At 37.8% G+C, this 20,716-nt stretch overlaps 1 protein-coding gene across 4 annotated transcripts in view; it reads right to left on the minus strand.

The window, feature by feature from the left end:
• Positions 1 to 20,716, minus strand: part of COL12A1 (collagen type XII alpha 1 chain) — a 99,981-nt gene that overhangs the window by 12,410 nt on the left and 66,855 nt on the right. For all 4 annotated transcript variants that reach the window (XM_005421151.2, XM_031057192.1, XM_031057194.1 and 1 more), the window contains 14 exons: positions 19,141 to 19,305; positions 16,373 to 16,411; positions 16,140 to 16,278; positions 13,925 to 14,067; positions 13,443 to 13,552; positions 8,370 to 8,519; positions 7,833 to 7,910; positions 7,140 to 7,226; positions 6,242 to 6,295; positions 5,628 to 5,723; positions 4,134 to 4,187; positions 3,158 to 3,211; positions 1,879 to 1,932; positions 696 to 767 (listed from right to left, as the gene is read on the minus strand). In XM_005421151.2, the coding sequence (XP_005421208.1) occupies positions 696 to 767; positions 1,879 to 1,932; positions 3,158 to 3,211; positions 4,134 to 4,187; positions 5,628 to 5,723; positions 6,242 to 6,295; positions 7,140 to 7,226; positions 7,833 to 7,910; positions 8,370 to 8,519; positions 13,443 to 13,552; positions 13,925 to 14,067; positions 16,140 to 16,278; positions 16,373 to 16,411; positions 19,141 to 19,305 (1,295 nt within the window). The remainder of the gene's footprint in view (positions 1 to 695; positions 768 to 1,878; positions 1,933 to 3,157; positions 3,212 to 4,133; positions 4,188 to 5,627; positions 5,724 to 6,241; positions 6,296 to 7,139; positions 7,227 to 7,832; positions 7,911 to 8,369; positions 8,520 to 13,442; positions 13,553 to 13,924; positions 14,068 to 16,139; positions 16,279 to 16,372; positions 16,412 to 19,140; positions 19,306 to 20,716) is intronic.

Below are 20,716 nucleotides of genomic sequence, written 5' to 3' on the forward strand. Positions count from 1 at the left end.
ACTACACTGAGGCAGGATAGAAAATTCTAGATGACTGTCATACTTGTTATCCACAAGCAACGAATGACTTCTCATTTCACTTGCTCTCTCTACTCCTTACTCAAGCATAATTTCTCAGAGACCCCATGAATGACTCAAATTAAATTTCCCTGAAACTGTTGGTGGGAGGCAGCATCTCCTTCTCTTTCTCCCTGTGCAGGAAGCACTTTAAAAGTTTGAATAGAACCCACAGAAACCACTCCTAAATAACTGTGAAATAACATAGTAAAAACAATGAAGCCTTTGCAAAACAGAGCTGATTATGTAATATTATCAAAGATTGTCCACCTTCAGCAGTTTATCACTTTTTTACTACATCTACATGGACTAGTGTGAAGACTTTACAATCATTTTGCTGACCTAGTTTTCCATGCTTATGCAGTGTAGGAATGAATATATGTCTTGGCACATAATAGCCTACGATCTTTTTAGTGGAAACCAGAGAGCACAATTTCCAGCCCCAACTATTAAACTCAGCAAAATGGCATACTGTAAAAATAAAATTATTTTTAAAAAAAGACTTGTGGGTTTAGATCAGCTCCACTGTATTAACCACCATCATAACTGCATGATGACTATTTCAAGCAGCAGAAGTCTCGTGTTCATCGACAAACTGTAATTTTAAATTTGATACTCTAAGTGTATCATTATCTTACTGGTGTCCCACGATCTCCTGGTTTCCCTGGCTTTCCACTTGGGCCAGCAACTCCTGGAACTCCGGGAGCACCCTGCAACAGAAGACAAGTACAATGAGTTGTGGAAATACACAATTACCTAAGCCATAATAAGAAACATGTTATTGCATTGAGTACAAAGCAATATTGAAAGCAGTTCCTATCAGGTTGTTTTCTGTTAGGTAGGTATCAGGCTTGAAAATTTTTTTATGGAATAAACAGTTTGTTTGTCCTGGAAATGTGTTCTTTTATGTAACACCACAGTTTAACAGGTGTTGTGGCACTGAAAGATGCAGAGGGTGTGTATATGTTTTTGGTATCATTCTTAATGACCAATTCCTAAAACAGTACAAAATAGTTGGGCCTCCTAAGTTCACCTAGCAGATCTGTGATCCATGTTAAAATCCACAACAAGAAGACCAAAAGCCATTCTAGTGATACTAGATAAATACAAAAAATTAAAATAACAGTATCAGATTATGTGACAAAAGCTCATCTGCACATTCACAAAGGAACATGAGGAAGACAATTGTGGGGACGTGGGGCCAGCCTAAATAATACCCTGCCTTAGAGACTGCTGTCTATATATGTAATGCAAATGTGTGTTCTGCGTGCATATGCCTTCTGGAAATGCAGCTTCCAACTTGCTATAGGTTGGACCTGGTGACATGGGGCTGCAGCAAATTGCCTATCTTGGGCTGTATGATCCACCATAGGCTTTTCTCTTAACAGCCAGCCTCTTTTCTAGCATGGTCCCACAAAACACAGTGAAGCAGCTCTGTAAGCAAAAACTAATCCTCAAATGCTCTTGTCAAGAAAAACTTGCATTAACAGTGTTTGTTTTCACCAGTGTACAAGTAATAAGCCAATTGGTTTCAGGAGACTTAGCTATGCATTTAAAGATCATGCCTAAATAACCAGATAAACTGGTTCTTCCCTTATTTACCCTGGCAGAAATCAGTTTCAAAACCACTGTTATGAACGTTTGTGAATATATGCTTTGCCCAGCTCTCTGATCACCTTCTACCAAGAGTTTTTCAGACCCATTTAGGAGACTGAGCAAAGGATCCATTTCATATTTGACAGAAACTGAAAATGTAAATGTGGCTCTCTCTTAGCTCAGGTCTCTTAATTCAGAGTATATCAAAGACAAAATTATATTTACCGCTGGTCCTGGTGGGCCTCTGGGACCTGTGGGACCATCTTTTCCTGTGAAACCCTATTCAAAAACAAAAGTAAGATTAGAGTAAAGTGGTCTTTACAATTATATAATTGTATATATATGATTACTACTGTCATTTCTTTCAAAACCTATCCACAGTACAAGTTAGGAAATAACTATCACAAATCATGCTGGAGAAGGCTAACCCTAACCCTAACCCTAACCCTAAGCTTCAGACACTTTAGATGTTCAGCTGCTGTTGATTAACTAAAAATTAAATCAGTGTTTCTTAATATTTTTAAGAAAAGGAATCATTATTCTATCCCAGAGGAGCAAAATCTCTCTTTTCACTGTTCTCTCATTCACAGTTTAGCTGGATCATCAGAGGTTTATAATTAACTGGAGAGTCGCCTCCCTCTCAGATATTTCCCCTGCAAGAATGAAGGCTAAGCAGAAATTTACTGAAGTTTCCCATTTCAGTAATCCAACATTCAGTAATCCACAAGTCAATGTTGATGGTCCATGACCCACCAATCCAACAGTATCCTCTTTGGCAATCACACAGTCATCTATTTTCATTTCCAGCTTGAATTCCCACTAAAGGACAGCTATAAATGCATATATCAGCTATGAATTTTGCCTGTAAAGGCAAATAATTGCTTCAGTCATCTTAATCATCTTCATCTTCTGTGACAACAAAAGAGATTTATTTGACTCCAATTGGAAGAAAGGAATTGTAGCAACTCCACAATGAAATACCTGTGTACATGCCCTTCATTAGGAAGACATTTTAGAGTTCTCCATCCAAAGAAGCTCCTGACAGCCAAAGGTTTAGGGGCAAGCCTAACCTTCACAGTAAGTTTGGCACAGACAGATTCCTTACAAATATGGCATCTCCCAGATGTTGAGATAAGCAGAGTTTCAAAGGGATTCCCTGTAGCAGCAACAATGTGAGGAAGACAGCAGGGCTGAGTCCCTCAGCAGAGCCCTGCCTAGGGGACATACTGCCTGCCCTAAGGGTGAAGGCAGCTGAGAACCTAATCAGGGGAGGGAGCAGGGCAATTTTTACAGAACCTATCTGGCTACCAATAGCAATCTGGGGAGGTTTTCACCCCTGATGTATTTTCAACCCTTTTGTCTCTCCAGAAGAGATGCTGATAAAAGGACTCCTCTTGAAAAAACATTTGAAAATTGAAAGATATATAAAGAAGGGGGAAAATCTGAAAAAACACAGAAATTACATTACTTGGTCTTCTCAGAACATAAACTGAGGAAGCCTTACCCTTTCTCCTGGAGGTCCCACTGGTCCAGGTGGACCAGGTAAACCTGGCGTTCCCTGGAGGAAGAAAGAGTGAGAAATTGTATCCATGACAGAACAAACATCACTGCTATGTCCTTCCATATATCTCAAGTATATATGTTCTTCCCCCCTTTCTATCTAATCTCATTGTACACTAACATGTAGCATTGCTTCCTACAGGACATTACTACTACCTAAAAGTATACTACTCAGGTTTATAAGGACTAATGAAACAGATAAAGAATACAAGGCCCTTGGCCCATGACTGACCTTATCCAATACATGAAACTGAGTCCACAACAACACTTAAGTACTCCTCACATAGTCTTTTTATCATCAGTAAATTAAAGACAATATAGTATAGGAATATTCATCATGCCAGGACATGTGCAGATCAATGACCTTAGATTATTTATAAATTTGGTCAATTAAAAAAGATCCTATTTTTTTCTCCTCCTTGTATAGTTTACAATACAGACACCTGCAAGTAACTGAACTTAAATATTGTTTTCTTCTTTCAGGAAGGAAATGTCCCAAGGCCATTTGAATTCCAAAAGTAGAAAGTAATTAGTAATTGCTAAAGAAGGGCTCAGCAAAGGTTCTGCAATCTTTATTTTAGGAGGACATTTAACTGCAAGTGGTCAGAAGATGAGAGACCTTCCTGGGGAATTGAGTACTCTTCCTAATCAAATGGTCTGTTATTGTGCATTCACAACTGTCAGGATGGGCATTTGGCTTGACCAAGCACAGCTGGTTTTTTCAAAACATTTGCTGTTTTGAATGGTTTATTATTACCTATATTTCAAATTTCTAAGTATAAGATAACTGTGTTTCCAAAACTGTGGCCCAGGGAGGTATGGCAAGAGCCCATGACTCCTAGTGATCTCAAAGACAGCTGTCCAGCAGCCAGGTTGCATCAGGAATAGTGCAAAATGACATCACCTAAGTGTCAACTTACCGATCGCCCTGGGAGTCCAGGCTGGCCAGCATCCCCTTTCATTCCTTGACGACCCTATAATTTTCAGAAATGATTACAGAGTACATCATACTTCAGGACACAATGTGTAGGAGGATATAAAGAAGCAAACTGCTGCCTTTCACAGCTAGCTTGCCTTCCATATATGCTACAGCGCTGTAGTATAAAAGCACAGTCCAAACCCACATGAGCTAAACTAGACAAAACAATATTCATTTTTTACAGTGGCTTGCATGATAACCCAGCATTAACAACTGGTACTAATCAAAAAATTTGTAAACATAGACTGAGATTGTGGTTTGCAATTGATATGAAAAACAAAAGTACATGACTCAAAAGTGCTCTAAATTCATGTTAGCTAATGAGAAATTCCACGAATGTTGGTGTTTTCATTTTTCAGACTTTTTCAAGTGAATTTGACAAATAAATGGCTTATTTGCATTACACATGTAAGAGAAATGTTTTTCCTTTCTTGCTGTTGGATACCTCTATATCTTCTTTAATAAATTTTTCCTCCCAGTGTATAACGAAAAAGAAGCATGAAAAGAATCTACACAGGGTAACAAAATCATTCTACTTTGTCCTTACAAAACAGAAGGTGTTCCTAATGTCTACCTTAAAGCACATTTTGTTTTCCATTTCCCAAATTCCATTACAGATGGAGCAGGTAACCAATTTTCAAATCAAAAATGACGCAGCATGCAATCAGACATCACTTCTTCTTTCCATAGACTTTATATTTTGATCAAAGACTTCATAAAAAAACTCCTGAATATATTAAAATTCAAGTTAATCCTAAATACGGAACATCAGAATTATATTGTTGCTTTCAGGGTGATTATTTATTGAAATATGGCAAAAGCAGCCTTAATACATTCCCGAAGAGTTATGCATACAATCTTCTATAAAAACCAGAACATAGTGAAACTTCATCAGTGTTAATAAGAATTGCTCTGGCTTTGAAGGCATGGACATGAAATCAGAAACAGCATCTTGCTAAAATATGGATGCTGTTGCCAAGAAAACCCCTAGCTACTGATTTAAGCCAGTCAATAGAAGTTGAACATGTCTGTTCAAGTCTGTGAAAAAGTCTTCAAAGTAATACTGCATCCTTAATTTTTCTGTACCACAATTTGATAGTTTTGAGTCCTTAAACTGGAATGCCTAGCAACTCTACAGAAATGCCATTATGGCTGACAACAGAGTAGCACAACTTACATTACTGCACTCAGACCTTGTCCCTTCATTAGAATCCTATAAGCACATGTAACATTCAGGACAGAAAATGCTATTTTATTAAGAGACTTGTTTCAGAAAGAGATGTGTTTCACAATACTACTGTGTTGCAGGGACAAACGAATGCTCTGGCTAAGCTGCCACCCTCTTCCCAAGACCACCCTCCCCATGAGCAGCTCTGGCTCCACACACACTGCCTGCTGATGGCACTCAAAAGGGACACTCAGAAGGGGCACTCACCGGTTCACCTGGGATTGACAGCCCATTGGGACCCTGTGGACCTGGGGGACCTTGAGGGCCCGGAGGACCTGTCTCACCACGAGGACCAGGAGGCCCCTTAAAGCAGAAAATTAAAACAAAATCATAAATGACAATCCTGTCTGAAATCCATAACTAAAATCCTTTGGGTTAGACACTTAAGGTAAGTCAGAAGCTTGGAGACACATTTAATACTTCGGAAGAACAGTGGAAATAACTGTTCAAGAGGCATACTCTTTCATAAGCTATTCTCTGATTCATGTTGGCAGTCTCAGGCCAATACATGCCCCCTGGCAGTGCCAGTTAGAAGTATTGCCATGTCCTCTGTACAGATGAGAGAACAATAATGCTGCAGAGTGTGTATTAACACTCTGATGCACATAATCCCAGTATCCTGATGTGTGGTCAATGCCTTTGAGGCTACATAGACTGTGATATATAATCTCAAATAGATAGGCTGCACATAAGTAACATAAAGGCATAATTGCAACTAAATTTTTGATCAACATTCTTAGACTAAAACTAAGCATAAAAATTTTCATACACGTAAGCCTGCAGTAACATCATTATAGATGAATTTTAGGAAACATACTTACAGATGATCCAGTCAAACCCCTTTCACCTCTGGGACCTTTAGCGCCTGGGCCACCCTAAATTGAGTATTTGGAAAGAAAATGTATTTCATACACAGAAAGCAAAGGTGCATAATACTTATGTGCATTATGAATTCTCTTAAACAAACTCTTAAGTGAAGCCCCAAAGTCTTGAAGTGTACATATTGTACTGCTAAAAAAAGTAGTAGAATGAAATATGCATCAGGAACTCAGGGAAACCACATTAGCTTCAGCCTTTCCAATTCAGCCCATGAAAATTTATTATTTTGGTTTTTGTCTCTGCAGACATAAACTTCAATTTATATTCATCAAAAACTCTGAAGACCCCTCTAGTAGACTACCAGACAACTTAACTGGGCTTTAGATTCCTCATGCAGCACTTTTGATAGTTTCAAAGTATGACTACTGGCATGACTATAACTCCCTAATAATCAATGCAATTGATAGGACTATGTCCATTCCATAAATTAATATCTCACCCCATTAAAAATAAAATAAATTATTTCCCTGACAGAGTAAAGAATCTTTCCTCAGAGTGAAATCTTGACTCTGTATTTAGGAAAAATATTTTTGCAGTCCATTAAAAATGTCTTGTACATGATGTGCAAGAGTCTGGGCTAGAGACTTTCAGCCTATCAAACAAGGTGGAGCTAATCTCAGTGATCACACTGGAAATATAGGAAAAGATCACACAAGCAAGTAGACGTGGTAGGAGCTGATGAAAAGGGGATGGATTGCCATGTTGTTAAGGATACATTGACAGAAGCTATATCTCTGACTGACATTTGTTTCACAAAACCACAGACCAACACAAAACTACTTCCATAAATTTAAAAATCAGAAAATTTTCTATTGTGAATGGTTACAGCTGGTAACTTACAGCTGGTCCAGGAGGTCCTGGAGGTCCCACGCTGTCTTGAGTACAGGTACAAGCATTTGGAAGAGCTGGGCACTTTGCTTCATCTCTCTGAAAATTCAATCACAACTTATTACTGTCCTTTTAAAGAAATGTACTCAGTGGAAGCATGCTTTTCTGAAACAATACCAGGAAGATTCTCTATTACCCTGTTTCCAAGTAAAACTCACAGCTAAACTGTGGTTTTCAAATGTTTCTACAGGATCTTTTATATATTTAGCAGATTTTCTCTGTCAGCTATGCAAGGCATTAACAATAGAGGCACAAGCAAAATGTTGTCCTAGTACTTATATGCACTTGACAATCAGCTTGTGCTGCCAAACAGTTACTTTTTGAATGCCACTCCAAGAACATATTAAATAAATAAATAAATAAATAAATAGATTCCCCATTTATAATACCTAGAATTTGAAACACCACTGCAATATAAATATAACAGACATTTTTTGCAAAATTTCTAAGGGGCTCAATTCTAGCATTACAGCTTCACTGTCTCAGACAAAAAACTTTGAAATAAGGCGCAGTTGACTGGCTGCTCTGACAGCTGTGATTTAGATGTGTTGTCAGTACAAGGTCTAATAACAGCCTAACAGTAATATTATTAAGTTTACTGTCAATAACATTTTTCTGGATAGCCTCTGGTTCATTCATACTTACCATAGAAGGGAGATCACAGCATCTGTCTCTGCTAGTCCAAACTGGACTGCATACAATGTCAAAATTCTGGATTTCTAACTGTAAAAGAAAGTAATACTCTTGAAAGATCATTAAGTTAGGTGTGTGTTAAGTATGAAATCTATCAACATTATCATTAAAAATCATTCCTCCATTTATTTCTAATGGTAGAGTATCCACAGTATATGCACTCAATCACTATCAGCTCTCCCTATTAAAAGAAAAAAATTCCTTCCCTTGTTCGAATTTACCTGAGTGCGACTTCCAGCTACTACATTTTTGTTCTTGCAATTCTGCTAGAACAAGAAGCTGTAAAGACTAGACTGACAAGTCTACTGACTTGTAGTACAGTCACTGTACAGTCTACTGTACAGTCATGTGTACAGTCATGTGTACAGTAGACATGTCAGTACACATGCTTGAAAGCTTTGGGTCATGCAACAGTAGTTTCCCAACAATCCCTAATCTCTACCCTCAGAAAATGTCAAGGTCTTGCAAAAATTCATATTTCTTGCTTACTGTTGCTGATCTTCGGTCGCCTTTTAGAAGTTTCCCAAGTATTTCATAGCCATCAGTTGTGATATTGCCAGCTTCCTTAATTGGTTTTTCCATTATTTCACTGCAGTCAATGTAAATCTTAACATTTGATGAAGTAACAACAATATGGACCTGAAAAAAGTTTAATGCAATATTTAGACATGGCACACGGGCACACCATGGAAATACTATTGACACCTTAATAGTATTTCACTGATTTAATAGTACTGTTTTAAATTTCATTCCTAGTAATCCTGATTTACTTCCAACTGGTGGAAAAATTCAAACTCAGAGAAAATCTATGACATTTATAATCTCTTCAGAATGTGTTGAAGGCCAATATTATGAACACACAAGCACCGTTAAGAAATATATTTAATGTAATAGTTGAACTATTATTAACTATTTTAAAAGCTTGCCTTAATTTTTTTAAGATGGCAGAAAAGTAAAAAAAAATAAAAACTTTTGAGAGGAAGTGAATTTAAGCATTTCTTGTTCTCTTCTGATGGCTGGGACCTCACAAGATGTTTATAGGCCTGGGACTGCCCACTGGCTAACAGACTCTGTAGTTCAGAGAGTAGATTCTTTCAGACCCAAAGATGCAGAGCTCAGTTTCCACAGATGACTCAACCAGAGGCATTACCTACATTGAGGTCCAGGAAGTGACCAGAGAAGCCTGCCCAGAGCAATTCATAATAATGGAAGATGCAAGAGAAAATTTCCACAAAAGAAATCTGGTTACACAAACATATGCCAAAACAAGGGGAAACAGGGAAGATGTAGAGATTAATTACTGGAAATAGAAGACACTTAGGAGGGAGAAAGGAATGATTGTAATAAAGAGAGAGTACGTTTACCAGGAGACAAGAATGAAGAGCTTGGGGGAAACATAGTAAATCTTAAACAGAGGAACATACATAACCTAAGCAAAGATTATCTTTCCAAACATTTATAATATGTATGGCAAATGTTACAAAAGTTAAATTTCAACATTTCTCTGAAAGCACAGAAAATATTTAGGTGTCCCTGAGAAATAAACAAGTGCCACTTTAGCATGTGTAATATGCAGTTCCTGATCTTCAGGCAAAAGAAAGTTTTCAGGGGCTTTATATACCTTACCGACAGCACATATTTCGTATACATATTTCGTCACATATTTCGTCACATATTCGTACACATATTTTGTCATTATAATATCTATGTACTTGTTAAAGTATCAACACATTAAGATCAGGAGTAAAGAATCCCTGAAGTATATATATTTTTTTAAATCTTCTCTTATCACAGTACATAACCATACAGAAACATATTGCTATTTGATGACTGCTTTAAGAATTGGCACAAAGTTGAGAGATTGCCCTAAATGTCCTGAGTCAATAAGTGCCTCAACAATCTCCCGGGAATTTTTTCCTTTTTTTCCCTTTTGAATATTTTCCCATGCAAACTTGTCTCCAAGGCATCAGCACAGCTTATCTAAAACTCTTTTAAAATTATGTGCTTACACTTTATATCTCAGTGTTGTCTATACAAGTGGAGAGTTTAATTAAAATTCCCCACCGTATTCGTTGAACAAATAATAATAATAAAAAATTATTACTGCATACAAAATATACTGCAATTTAAACACATCACAGATGTAATTTATTAGCTCTGAAAGGTACCTAATATGCAAGTTCTTCTACAGGAATATTGAGTATTTGTCACAATTTAAATAAAATAAAACACATTGCATAGCAAATATAGATTATTATCTTTTCATTAGCACACAAAAAAATTAGTAAAGACAAATATACATCAGAATGTTGAATGAGATCAGCTTGAAAAGGTTCAAACAGGAATAACTGCTGAGCATCACCTATCCATCCAAAAAAGAAGCAACGCCAACAATCAAAAAGAAGAAGAGCTCTCCCAAGTCATTGACTCAGTCACTTAAACACTTAAATCACTGCCAGATCTGCATTCCAGCCTGAATCTCATGGCCTAGGCAATAAATCTAATTAAAGGAGGCATCTGGTGTTTACAGTAAATAACACGTCTCTGCATTCAACTCCAACACATTTTGTTTTCAACAGTTTCTAAGGCACCAACATAAAGAATCTGTTCTGATTAGTTCTATTTATTTAATTTATGACATTTTAGGAAAGAAAACATACTTTAATTTTTCTCTCCAGCTGCCTTATAAGATAAACTTTGATGAAGTTCTGATCCTCTGCTAAATGAATCACATCAATAAGCCAAGCAAACTAATTTCCCATATGTCTATCAGCAGAAAGATATACACTCATTATCAAATTTCCTCTTGCTAACTACTGTAAAATGGCAAGCTAAAAGGAAGTCTAGTGTGATAAGAATAAGAAAGTAGAAGCTGTCTGTCTCTCCAAAACATCAGTTAGAAACTTAATGACTGTCTCAGGCAGTCAGAATTTTTCCTATGGAACTTGCCAGATTCAACAGCTTTCACCATGGCTCTGCTACACAGAGTGTTCAAGAATGCCAAAGTAAATTTCCCCACAGTTAGGTGTAGTTAACTGTATTTCAGCAAATAAGCCAATAAGTCATCAAGTGAAAGCCACAAAAATGTTTAATATTTTGGAAAACCTCTCCTTGAATTGTAAAGATTTGTCATTTCTTTGAAACTGGACAGTAGGAGAAATTGCAAACGTACCCTTAGAAATGTGTTAATCTTACTTTCCTTCCTTCATCCATCTGAAACTGCTATCCATTATTAGGACCTAATCAACACAGCCGATGCATAAGGCTTTCCCAGCAGGTGGACTGGGAAAGCCCATTATGCCATCACTAACAACCTGACTGAGATAGCAATTTTAGTAATCATCTGGAGAGAAGCCAGAAAAGTCATCTTAGTTTCATGGTAAAAAATCCCAAATATCGCTCTAAACCAAGGCTCTTCCAGCTACTTTAAATATCAAAATCTGAACTTTTGATTCCTTTCTGGGAAAAAAAGACAGGGAATTACACATTGCATTAAGTAACTGAGATTTTTTTTCTTAAGAAATAGTCTCTTCAGCAAGAATTTGTAATTGTAAAGCTTTAAGATAATTTGCAAATCACTGCTACCCCTGTTGGTTTTTTGGCATCGTAGAATCACTTTCTCTCCATATGTATTCATGTATTTAACTATTAAAATCCAAATTTTGGATTTTTATTTTCCCTGTAATTTTTTTTTTACTATCAATTGTAATAGACAATTTTACACAACTGCTAATTTCTGGCAGCTAGCAAGGGCCACAGATTTTTCCCCATTTGCTCTGATAAATGGGCAGAACATCACTGTAAGGGCTATCAGATAAGTTTTCTCAGCTCCATCACATTTAGAGAAACTCTAAGAGAAAACCTGATTCTAAACATCAGCTAAATTAGCAACGGATATTTAAAAGAGACTGCTGGCAGTACAGCATGTGGAGAGCTCCACACCACTGACCTGAAGAAGTGTCATCTCTCACAGTGATATCTAAAATGAGGCATACTACATACTGCTTTGCATCTAAGCAGTACTTGGGGATAACTCACCCTTCATACCAAAACAAGATACATCCTAGCCTTTACTGAGAGTTTTTCTCACTCCAGTAGATTCTTATATTTCCCTAAAATTGTGTTGTCCTACCAAGTTATTAAAAAAAAAAGAGGCAAATGTCAAAGACAAAATGAAGGCTGCTTAATGTAGGTATGATCCAAAGCTACTCATAACTATCAGTTACAAAATCAATGACATAAACATTTCTTCATATAGTCAAAAAAACCAGGCCTAAATTCTAAACTAACCAGGCATAAATTCTAAAACAAAAATAACTGGATATAATATAAGACCAGTTTGGGAAATTACTCCAAATTCTGAGGAAACCAATAGCTTTTATAGTACTGTGTTATTTTCATAATCACCTGTTTTTTAAACAGATGAAGTCACAAAACATTATAATGCTGGCACCAGTTATCTTTCCTGGCTTTCAGTCTAGCAAAGCTCAGTTGACAATTTGGCCTCCAGTATCAGGAAGTTGAGAGAGGCAACCCCTTATCAGTATCCACAATGGAATGCTGGTAGTGACAAGTCGTGCAGAAGATGCTATCATAAAGAAAACAAATGCTATACTCAAGCCATATTTAGAAATCAGATGAAAACTTAACTAAATAGAAGGGAGATAAATGAAAACATGAAAATATGCATTTCAGCTAACCAAAAATGTTGCAATTTCAGCTCACTTTCTTGCCCTAAACATATATACTAAACACAGCAAGAAAATGTTTTTAAAATGTTTTTAGGTGTACATGTAGCCTGAGTCAAGCACTTCCTGATGACTAGAGGTAAGGAAGCTTGGGAACACCAAATTTTCATAGCTTGGCACACAAAATTAGAAAAGCAAGCACAGATCTATGGCAAGTGAAGACCCATGCAGCAACACATAAAGATTTCACCAGTCATTTTGTCAATTCACAAACTGTAAGCTTCATTCTAAACGATAAAGTGACATTTTATGGGCTATCTCCTTGTTGCTTCCTCAGTTAACATGACATTGGAATATTTTAAGCCTAGTGTTTTTAAGCAAAAAAAAATCATACTTATGAAATATACACATGTATTATGTTTGTTAAACATACAAATCTTATTCAATATGTTATTTACCTCCCAACACTGGTTCCCTGCCTACTTACTTTCTCTGGCTGTATCTTCCTCAACTCTGAATGATTTCAAATCATTACACTCCCATGCAATATTTTCTCACCACAACTTCCTTTCATTCTTCCACTTTAACTTTTATTCTTCCTCTTTCATGTGGCAGGAACCAGGCTACAATGTCTTCTTCAGATATATCCCTCCACTTGCACAATCTTAACAAATTCTTGACAAATCTCTTACATTGATTCAAAGAAGACCTATAACTTCAGAAATCTTGTTTTACATGATCTGCAGGCCCCTATGTCAACTTAAAATACTATCCAAAAAACAGGTATAGTCACCTGACAGTGACTTGTGCTTGGCTTTCTTCTATTTAAAGGAACAGTACTTCAGAAAGCAACATCATAATTTCAATCCTTTACCTTATGGAAGCTTCCATAAAAGATTTTCTTTACGACATCATTATCAAAAGTTACAGTTTGAACCTCTCCTCTTACATCCTTGTTAAAGAATGACAGGACTTTGCTGGCAGCTGCAATAAATAAAAATAACACCTTTCATTTTATACATACTACTAAAACCACCATACTTATATAACCTTATAGATAAAATCTAGTTTACCCCTTATTTGAGTAAACACAAATCATAGATATCTTAATGACCTGTAAGAATATAGATGTATTTTCCTTTGATTTTAGAGTTAATACTAAAGTTGAAATGCAGTTTAGATTAATTATTCTTAGCTGAACTACAGATGTACAAAGTTTAAAAAATTTCTTACAACTAAAAATGTATAATCCTTTTATCATGTAGAAATGCTTTGGGTTTGGAAATATTTGGTAAGAACGCATGCAAAGTAACATAACATGTAAATTCTCTATGCAATAAGTATAATCATCCTTACGATCAAGCACAACTCCAACTTGTGGTTTGTAATCTCTGTCTGTAATCTGCCAAATTGCAAAAGGCTCATTGGGGGATTCAGGCAGAAGGCGGAACAAGAGAATGATCGTGTATGCCTGTGGCAGCCCCTCCGGGTGAATCTCCCTGGTAAGACAATATAAAGACATTTTTTCACACAGAAACACATGACGAAAAGTAGATCATCATTGTTTGCTCTTTTTCAAAGAAAAGACACAACAGTAACAGGGAGACCACAGTGTTTAGTGGAACAGAGCATTTTAACTACTGTCTCAAACAGAAAAAAACATTGTGATATAAAAACACTGTGATTTGTTAAGATGAACTCACAACTATCTTCAGCTGGTCCCAGAACCACAATTAGAGAGGTTGCCAGAATATGACCAAGAACTCTTGGGTATGTATTCTTGTGGCAAAATTCTGTATAAATTACACATGTTTTAAATTCCTTGTTGATAAGTACAGAAAAAAAGACCACAGCTTTATTCATTTTTTTCATCTGGCCTGCTTCAGTCAGGCAACAGCATTTAACTATTTCTGCCCCTCAGGCATGGATACAGAGATGCAATACTTAATATCTTCTTTGCAATTGGTGATGCATTTGGGCTCCAGCTCATTCTTTAGAGGCTCAGGTTTAAATTTGTGATATTTGGACTGTTACACATTAAATAAGCAGAGAGCCAAAAGTACATAAAAAAACATGCATGAAAGAGCCTCCAGAATTTTTCTATAGGGGAAAGGAGGGAACGCAGGAAGAGAACAGCAAGAGAAGAGGTGATCACTGCTTCTCCTCAACCATTTTAATGGAGCTCGGAAGGAGATTCAGTCACATGAACATAAACATAAAGATCTTAAATTAAAAGAGAAACTGCTTTATATGTTGGGCAAAGCTTATGAACCCAAACAACTAGGAACACTGCAATAAAAACCACATCACTAAATCAACACCATCACACAGCACAGTGAAAGAATTCAAATATTAAACTAGATACAGCAACACAATTTATAATTTGGATAAGTTATTCTAGATATGGAAACAACTATGCCGCTAGGATCAGTATGAGTTATTGTTTCGCCAACTCAGTCTAGAGTTTTATTTTCTGGATTCTCATGAAAAATAAGTGCCCAGAATACTCTGGCAAGTCTATTCCACCTCTTTAGCAAGCATTAGACCATGTACCACAACATTTCTAAAAAAATGAAATAAATATGAAGCCTATCTTTTTATTGTATTTTCATCAACTTATCCTAAATGCAATATCTATCAATGCAAAAGAGTTGCAAAACTGGGATTATCTGTATTTCCCTAGACTGCAAAAATCCATGCTGTCGGAGACCTATCATCCCTACAGGTATTAATGGCATGCCAATGAACTTAAAAATCCTCAAGACCTCCACTTTTGAAGCTGTGATCTCAGAAGGCTAGCAAAAATAAATTATTTCTTCATAAACCTCAGCTTCTGTGCTTGTGATCTTGTCTTTACCCAATCTGGCAGGATTGCAGATGATTTCAAAGGCTTCCATTAAAAGAAAACTAAATTTTCCTAAATGTAATGGGAACAATGGGCTATTTTAGGCATCTCCTCTGAACCAGAATAACCTTTTTTGAAAGGAGAAAGGTACTTCCAGTAAAACTAACTGCTAACTAAGTCCTTTTTCTCTTTGGGAAAAATGTTGGCAATATTACCCATCCCTAACCAAGCTCTAAGACCACAGGCCCTTGAAAACTCTGCTCCATTTGCCAAATAAGGCAAGTCAAGTAGAGGAGAAACTATCCTAAGTCAATGGCATCAATGTGCTGCCTACTGCAGTAAGAACAATGCTTCTGGAAAAAGTGATGCTAATCCCTCCATATTGAAACCATTTCTGTCCAGCAATGTGGAATTCATTCTACTAAGGAAGTTGTTGTTCAACTGCCTAGGTATAAACTGTGGATTATATGCAACTTTAATGGTTAAGAAGCATAATCTCAAAGAAAAATAAGCAACTAGATTAATAGCGAACTATGATTGCAGTGGGAGAGATAGATTAACATTTAATGAAAACAATGATAGATGTTCTTCAGAGTGTATTTCTTGAAGCTCAGTAAAAAGAACATTAAATTAATGCATCTTCCATAACACACATATGCTATCTATAAACTCTGTTAATCCTTCATCACCTGGTCACCCTAAATATAAGTCTTGAGGTTTACTTACCGTATTGGCTGGCTAACAAAGGCATTTTTGTGGAGTTTATATGCTACATAGCTTGGGAAAGAGCCTGATTCCAGAGAAACTCCTTGTACAGAAGCAAAATGCTTCTCTGTTAGATTGTACGATTCCAGCATCTTGAAACCTTTAAGTTCAGAAGGAAAATAAAAAATAAGAAACACTGTAGAGTTGTAAAAGACACAAATGAACCTATGCCAAAATATTAGACAATTACTTACCAGGTGAAGTGTATCCCTCCAAGTAAATAAGGGGACAAGCTGAAAGATATGAAACAATATATAATTCAAAACTACTAAGCCTAACAGGATATGAACATATGTATAGTTCAGAAAGTTTTATTACCAAGAAGTCTATGCTGTTATTAATTCTGAGACAGTCTTTGTTACATTTGTCATACTGTGTCCTGTGGTAGATACGATGTCAAAATCTCTACTCATCACTTTTAGTAGGGTATTTCTACTCTGACAAATTGGAATGACAATATGGAATGACAAATGAACCCCAAATATTTTAAGAATATAATTCATAAGAAGAAAGGAGGACAATGACACAGTCTTTCCATTAATATTTAAGGCGTGAGTCAAGCAGCATAATAGTTGTCAGATTCTCAAGAAATAACTGCAAATTTATGTGGCTCCTCAGGAGCCAGGAGATGAGGCAGTTAGGGAACATGCAGTTGCACATGACAGGCCTGAGAATTTCTTATTTTTGCCATAGAAGGATTTAACTTGAATAAACAACTGAGCTTTACTTAGATAATTTTAAAACAGCATCACACAGTATAGCTATACATCTTTAGCACTAATTCCAGGGGTAAATAAGAGACTTTTGTGCCCTGCAGTTTACATTAGGCATCATTCTACTTTTTAAAGTTGTCAGTGACTGTTACTCTTTTCTTCTTCTAGTAGTACTTTTGAAATGCAAAATTAGATTACATAAAACACAATATTTATTTCAATATTTTAAAAAGTAACTTGCCTCCTTGAACTATATCCAGCTATTCTGAAATCTACCTTTTAATATGAACATATCTTCTGTTTTACCTTAAATAAGATGGCAAATTGTATTCGGTTTGCATGGCAAGGATTTGGTAATGGGGGAGCTACAAGGGTGATTTCTGTGGGAAGCTGCCAGACACTTCCCCTGTGTCCAACAGAGTCAGTTCCATCTGGTTCCAAGACAGACCTACCACTGGCCAAGGCTGAGCCCATCAGCAGTGGTGGCAGTGACACATTCAACAAGGGGAGGTGGCTGGGGTTGGGGGTTTTGTATGTAGGAACGGCACAACAGCCTACAGCTGGAGAGAGGAATGAAAATGTGTGAGAGACAAAACTCTGTCAGGCACCAGAGCAGAGATTCCAGTCCATTCCTGGTCTTCCCTGTGGTGAAAACTGTGGTGAGGCAGACTGTCACTCTGTAGACTGTGGAAGTCCACAGAGGAGCAGGTATCTGCCGGCCCCTGAAGGACCCTAGGGCAGAGCAGGTCTGAAGGAGACTGACACTGTGGGAAGCCCATACTGGAGTAGGTTCCTGGCAGGACCTGTGGCATCCCAGAGGGAGAAGCCCATGCCAGAACAGGTTTGCTGGCAGGACTAGCTGACCTCATAAGAGCAGGCTGTGCCTGAAAGACTGCACCATGTGGAAGGGACCTAATGAGGTTCCACAAGGGCAAGAGTAGCATTCTGCACATGGAGTGGAATTACTCCAAATTCACACTGGGGGCTGACCTACTAGACAGCAGTTCTGCTGGAAAGGACATGAGAGCTTTGGTGGACAACAAACTGACCATGAGCTGGCAGTGCCCTTGCAGCCAGAGAGGCCAGTAGTATCCTATTCCACCAGTATTCCATCAGGAAGAGTGGCCAGCAGGTCAAGGGGAGTGATCCTGCCCCTCTGCTCAGCCCTAGTGAGGCCACATCTGGAGTGCCATGTCCAGTTCTGGGCTCCTCAGTACAAGAAAGACTGGGAGCTACTGGAAAGGTTCCAGCAGCAGAGCATGAAGATGAGAGGTCTGGAGCAGCTCTCTTATGAGGAGAGACTGAGGCAAGTGAGCCTGTTTAGTCTAGAGAGCACTGAGAGGGGATCTCATTAATACATACAAATATCTCAAAGGTGGGTGTCAAGAGGATGGTGCCAGACTCTTTTCAGTAGTGTCCACCAACTAAAAAAGGAGCAAAGGCACAAACTAAAACACAAGAAGCTTCACCTCAATATGAAGAAGAACTTTCTTACGTTGAGGGTGGCAGAGTATTGGAACAGGCTACCCAGGAAGGCTGTAGAGTCTCTCTCTTTGGAGAAATTTAATACCCACCTGGATGTGTTCCTGTGTAACCAGCTCTAGGAGACCAGAGGTGTTGGACTGGATGATCTCCAGAGCTCCCTTCCAATCCTAACAAGGTGAATCTGTGATCCAGTGACCCACACTGGAGCAGTTCATGAAGAACTGCAGCCCATTGGAATGGCCCATGTTGAGAAGTTCATGGAGGACGGTCTCCCATGGTAGGGACCCTCACTGGAGCAGGGGAAAAGTTTGAAAACAACTTCCCCTGGGGAGGAAGGAGCAGCAGAGACAACACATGATGAACTGAGCACATCTCTCTCTGTAGTCCTGTGGTGCCCAGGGTGAGGAGATAAAGAAAATTGGGAGTAAAACTAACTCCAGGAAGAAGAGAGGGGCAGAGAAAAGGTTTTCAATACCTGGTTTTATTTCTCCTGATTTCATTGATAATAAATTCATTTTCCCCCCACATGGAATCTGTGGGGGGAATCTTTTGCCTGTGACAGTAACTGCTCAGTTATTTCTCCCTGCCCTTATCCAGGAGCCTTTCATTGTATTTTCTCTTCCCTGTTCAGCTGAGAAGGGGAGCAACAGAGCAGCTTTGGTGGGTACCCAGTATCCAGCAAAGGTCAGCTCACCACTCACTTTTAGCAGTATATAAGCAAACATTTTAATTTGGGAAAAAGGAAACCAATGTCTTCTACTCACTTGAGGTAGCTGTCTCACACACAAAGGTGACAAGGTTATCTTGAATCTTCTCAAAGGCATCAAAGTCATCAACAATAAATACGTGACGCTCACTGGGCTTGCTGGCAATCTTGGCCAGTTCATTGTAATCCACATCAGCCACACCAACCACAAAGACACTGAAGCCTGTAGAAATAGCACTTGTTACTTGAAATGCAGCAAACATACATTACGATTTTTAATGTTAATATTGCACAAACCATTGACTTGTGATGAGCTACCTATGAGCACACATCCCAGATCTCTTTTCACCCTGTCAAAGCTCTGAAAGATGTTTCATATCTTTCTTTCAAAAATTTCTCCTCTCTCATTGTTTTTTGGGACATAATCCAATCTCATGTGCCCTTGGCTACATAGTCTCCTCACTCTTTCATACAAAACATACAATTCTCTCAACTCTATAGTATCTTAAATCTGTTCTGTGGCAAAAAACTGTACAGACTATTACTCAACAGTTGTCTATCTGTTTCCACCTCTTGCATTTCATGCCTCTCAGTTTCTCTTTCTTAGAGTGGTATTCACCTCACCAACATCTATTTTCCAAATTAAATTGTCTAGTTTTTCTCTGTAATCACCAGATAGACATGGTCAGATTCAGAAAGCAATTCATCTTAGCTTCTTCACATGCTGAATTCAGGATAGGAAAAGTCATTGTCTGTAGATGCCTGTCTGTTGCTCTCTTCACCAGTCATAAAAGGACCCTATGCAATGACCTTAGACTAGACATTTAGTTGTCAGATGTCTTAAGTTAAATGAGAAGAACTAGACCATAGAAGTCAATCATATCACCAGGTGTAAATTTCATTGAAGAGAAACTGCACAGACATTGGAAAAGCCAGTTGGAGGCTGAAACTGGGATTCACATTTATTCCAAATGATAAAAGTAACTTTTTTTTTTTTTTTAAAAAAGAAGATAATTATTCCATTATTCCCCTTTAGTCAATTCTGGTGAAGCTTTGACTGAAATACTCTGTCCAGCTTTGAGCATGATATGTGTGGAAAACAAAGCAAGTAGAGAGGAAACTGAAAATGATAAGGGGTCTCAAAAACATGATCAACATGACATTGAAGGAAAAAATAGGTTTGTTTGGTCTAGAAAAGAGAAGACAGCAGGTCTTAAAGAGGAGATGACAGCAGGTCTTAAATACGAAGGCCCATTACAGTGGACAGCAATCAGCTTTCCTGATTAACTAGGTAAGTGAAGGCAACAACCTCACTAGCATGGAGAAAGACAGGTGAAATGCAAGACGAAGGTCTCCTACCAGTAGGGTAGTTAAGCACTGAAGCATATTTTCCAGGGAGACTGAGAAACCATCTAGACAGAGCTAATTCTTTCACATTAAAGAGACAGAGAAGATGATAGTTTGTGCTTTACATGCATGTCATTCCCATAAGGATGTACAACATCTCCCTGCTCAGAGATCAGGACTAGGAGGTTCATGCACTGAAACTCAAAATGCCGAGTGCTGGGACAGGAACAGATTACTACACCCACATAAGCCACAATCATCAAATCTGATGAGGAAGTGCTTCTTAG

Source organism: Geospiza fortis, unplaced genomic scaffold (assembly GCF_000277835.1).
Source record: "Geospiza fortis unplaced genomic scaffold, GeoFor_1.0 scaffold190, whole genome shotgun sequence".
Classification (NCBI taxonomy): Eukaryota; Metazoa; Chordata; class Aves; order Passeriformes; family Thraupidae; genus Geospiza; species Geospiza fortis.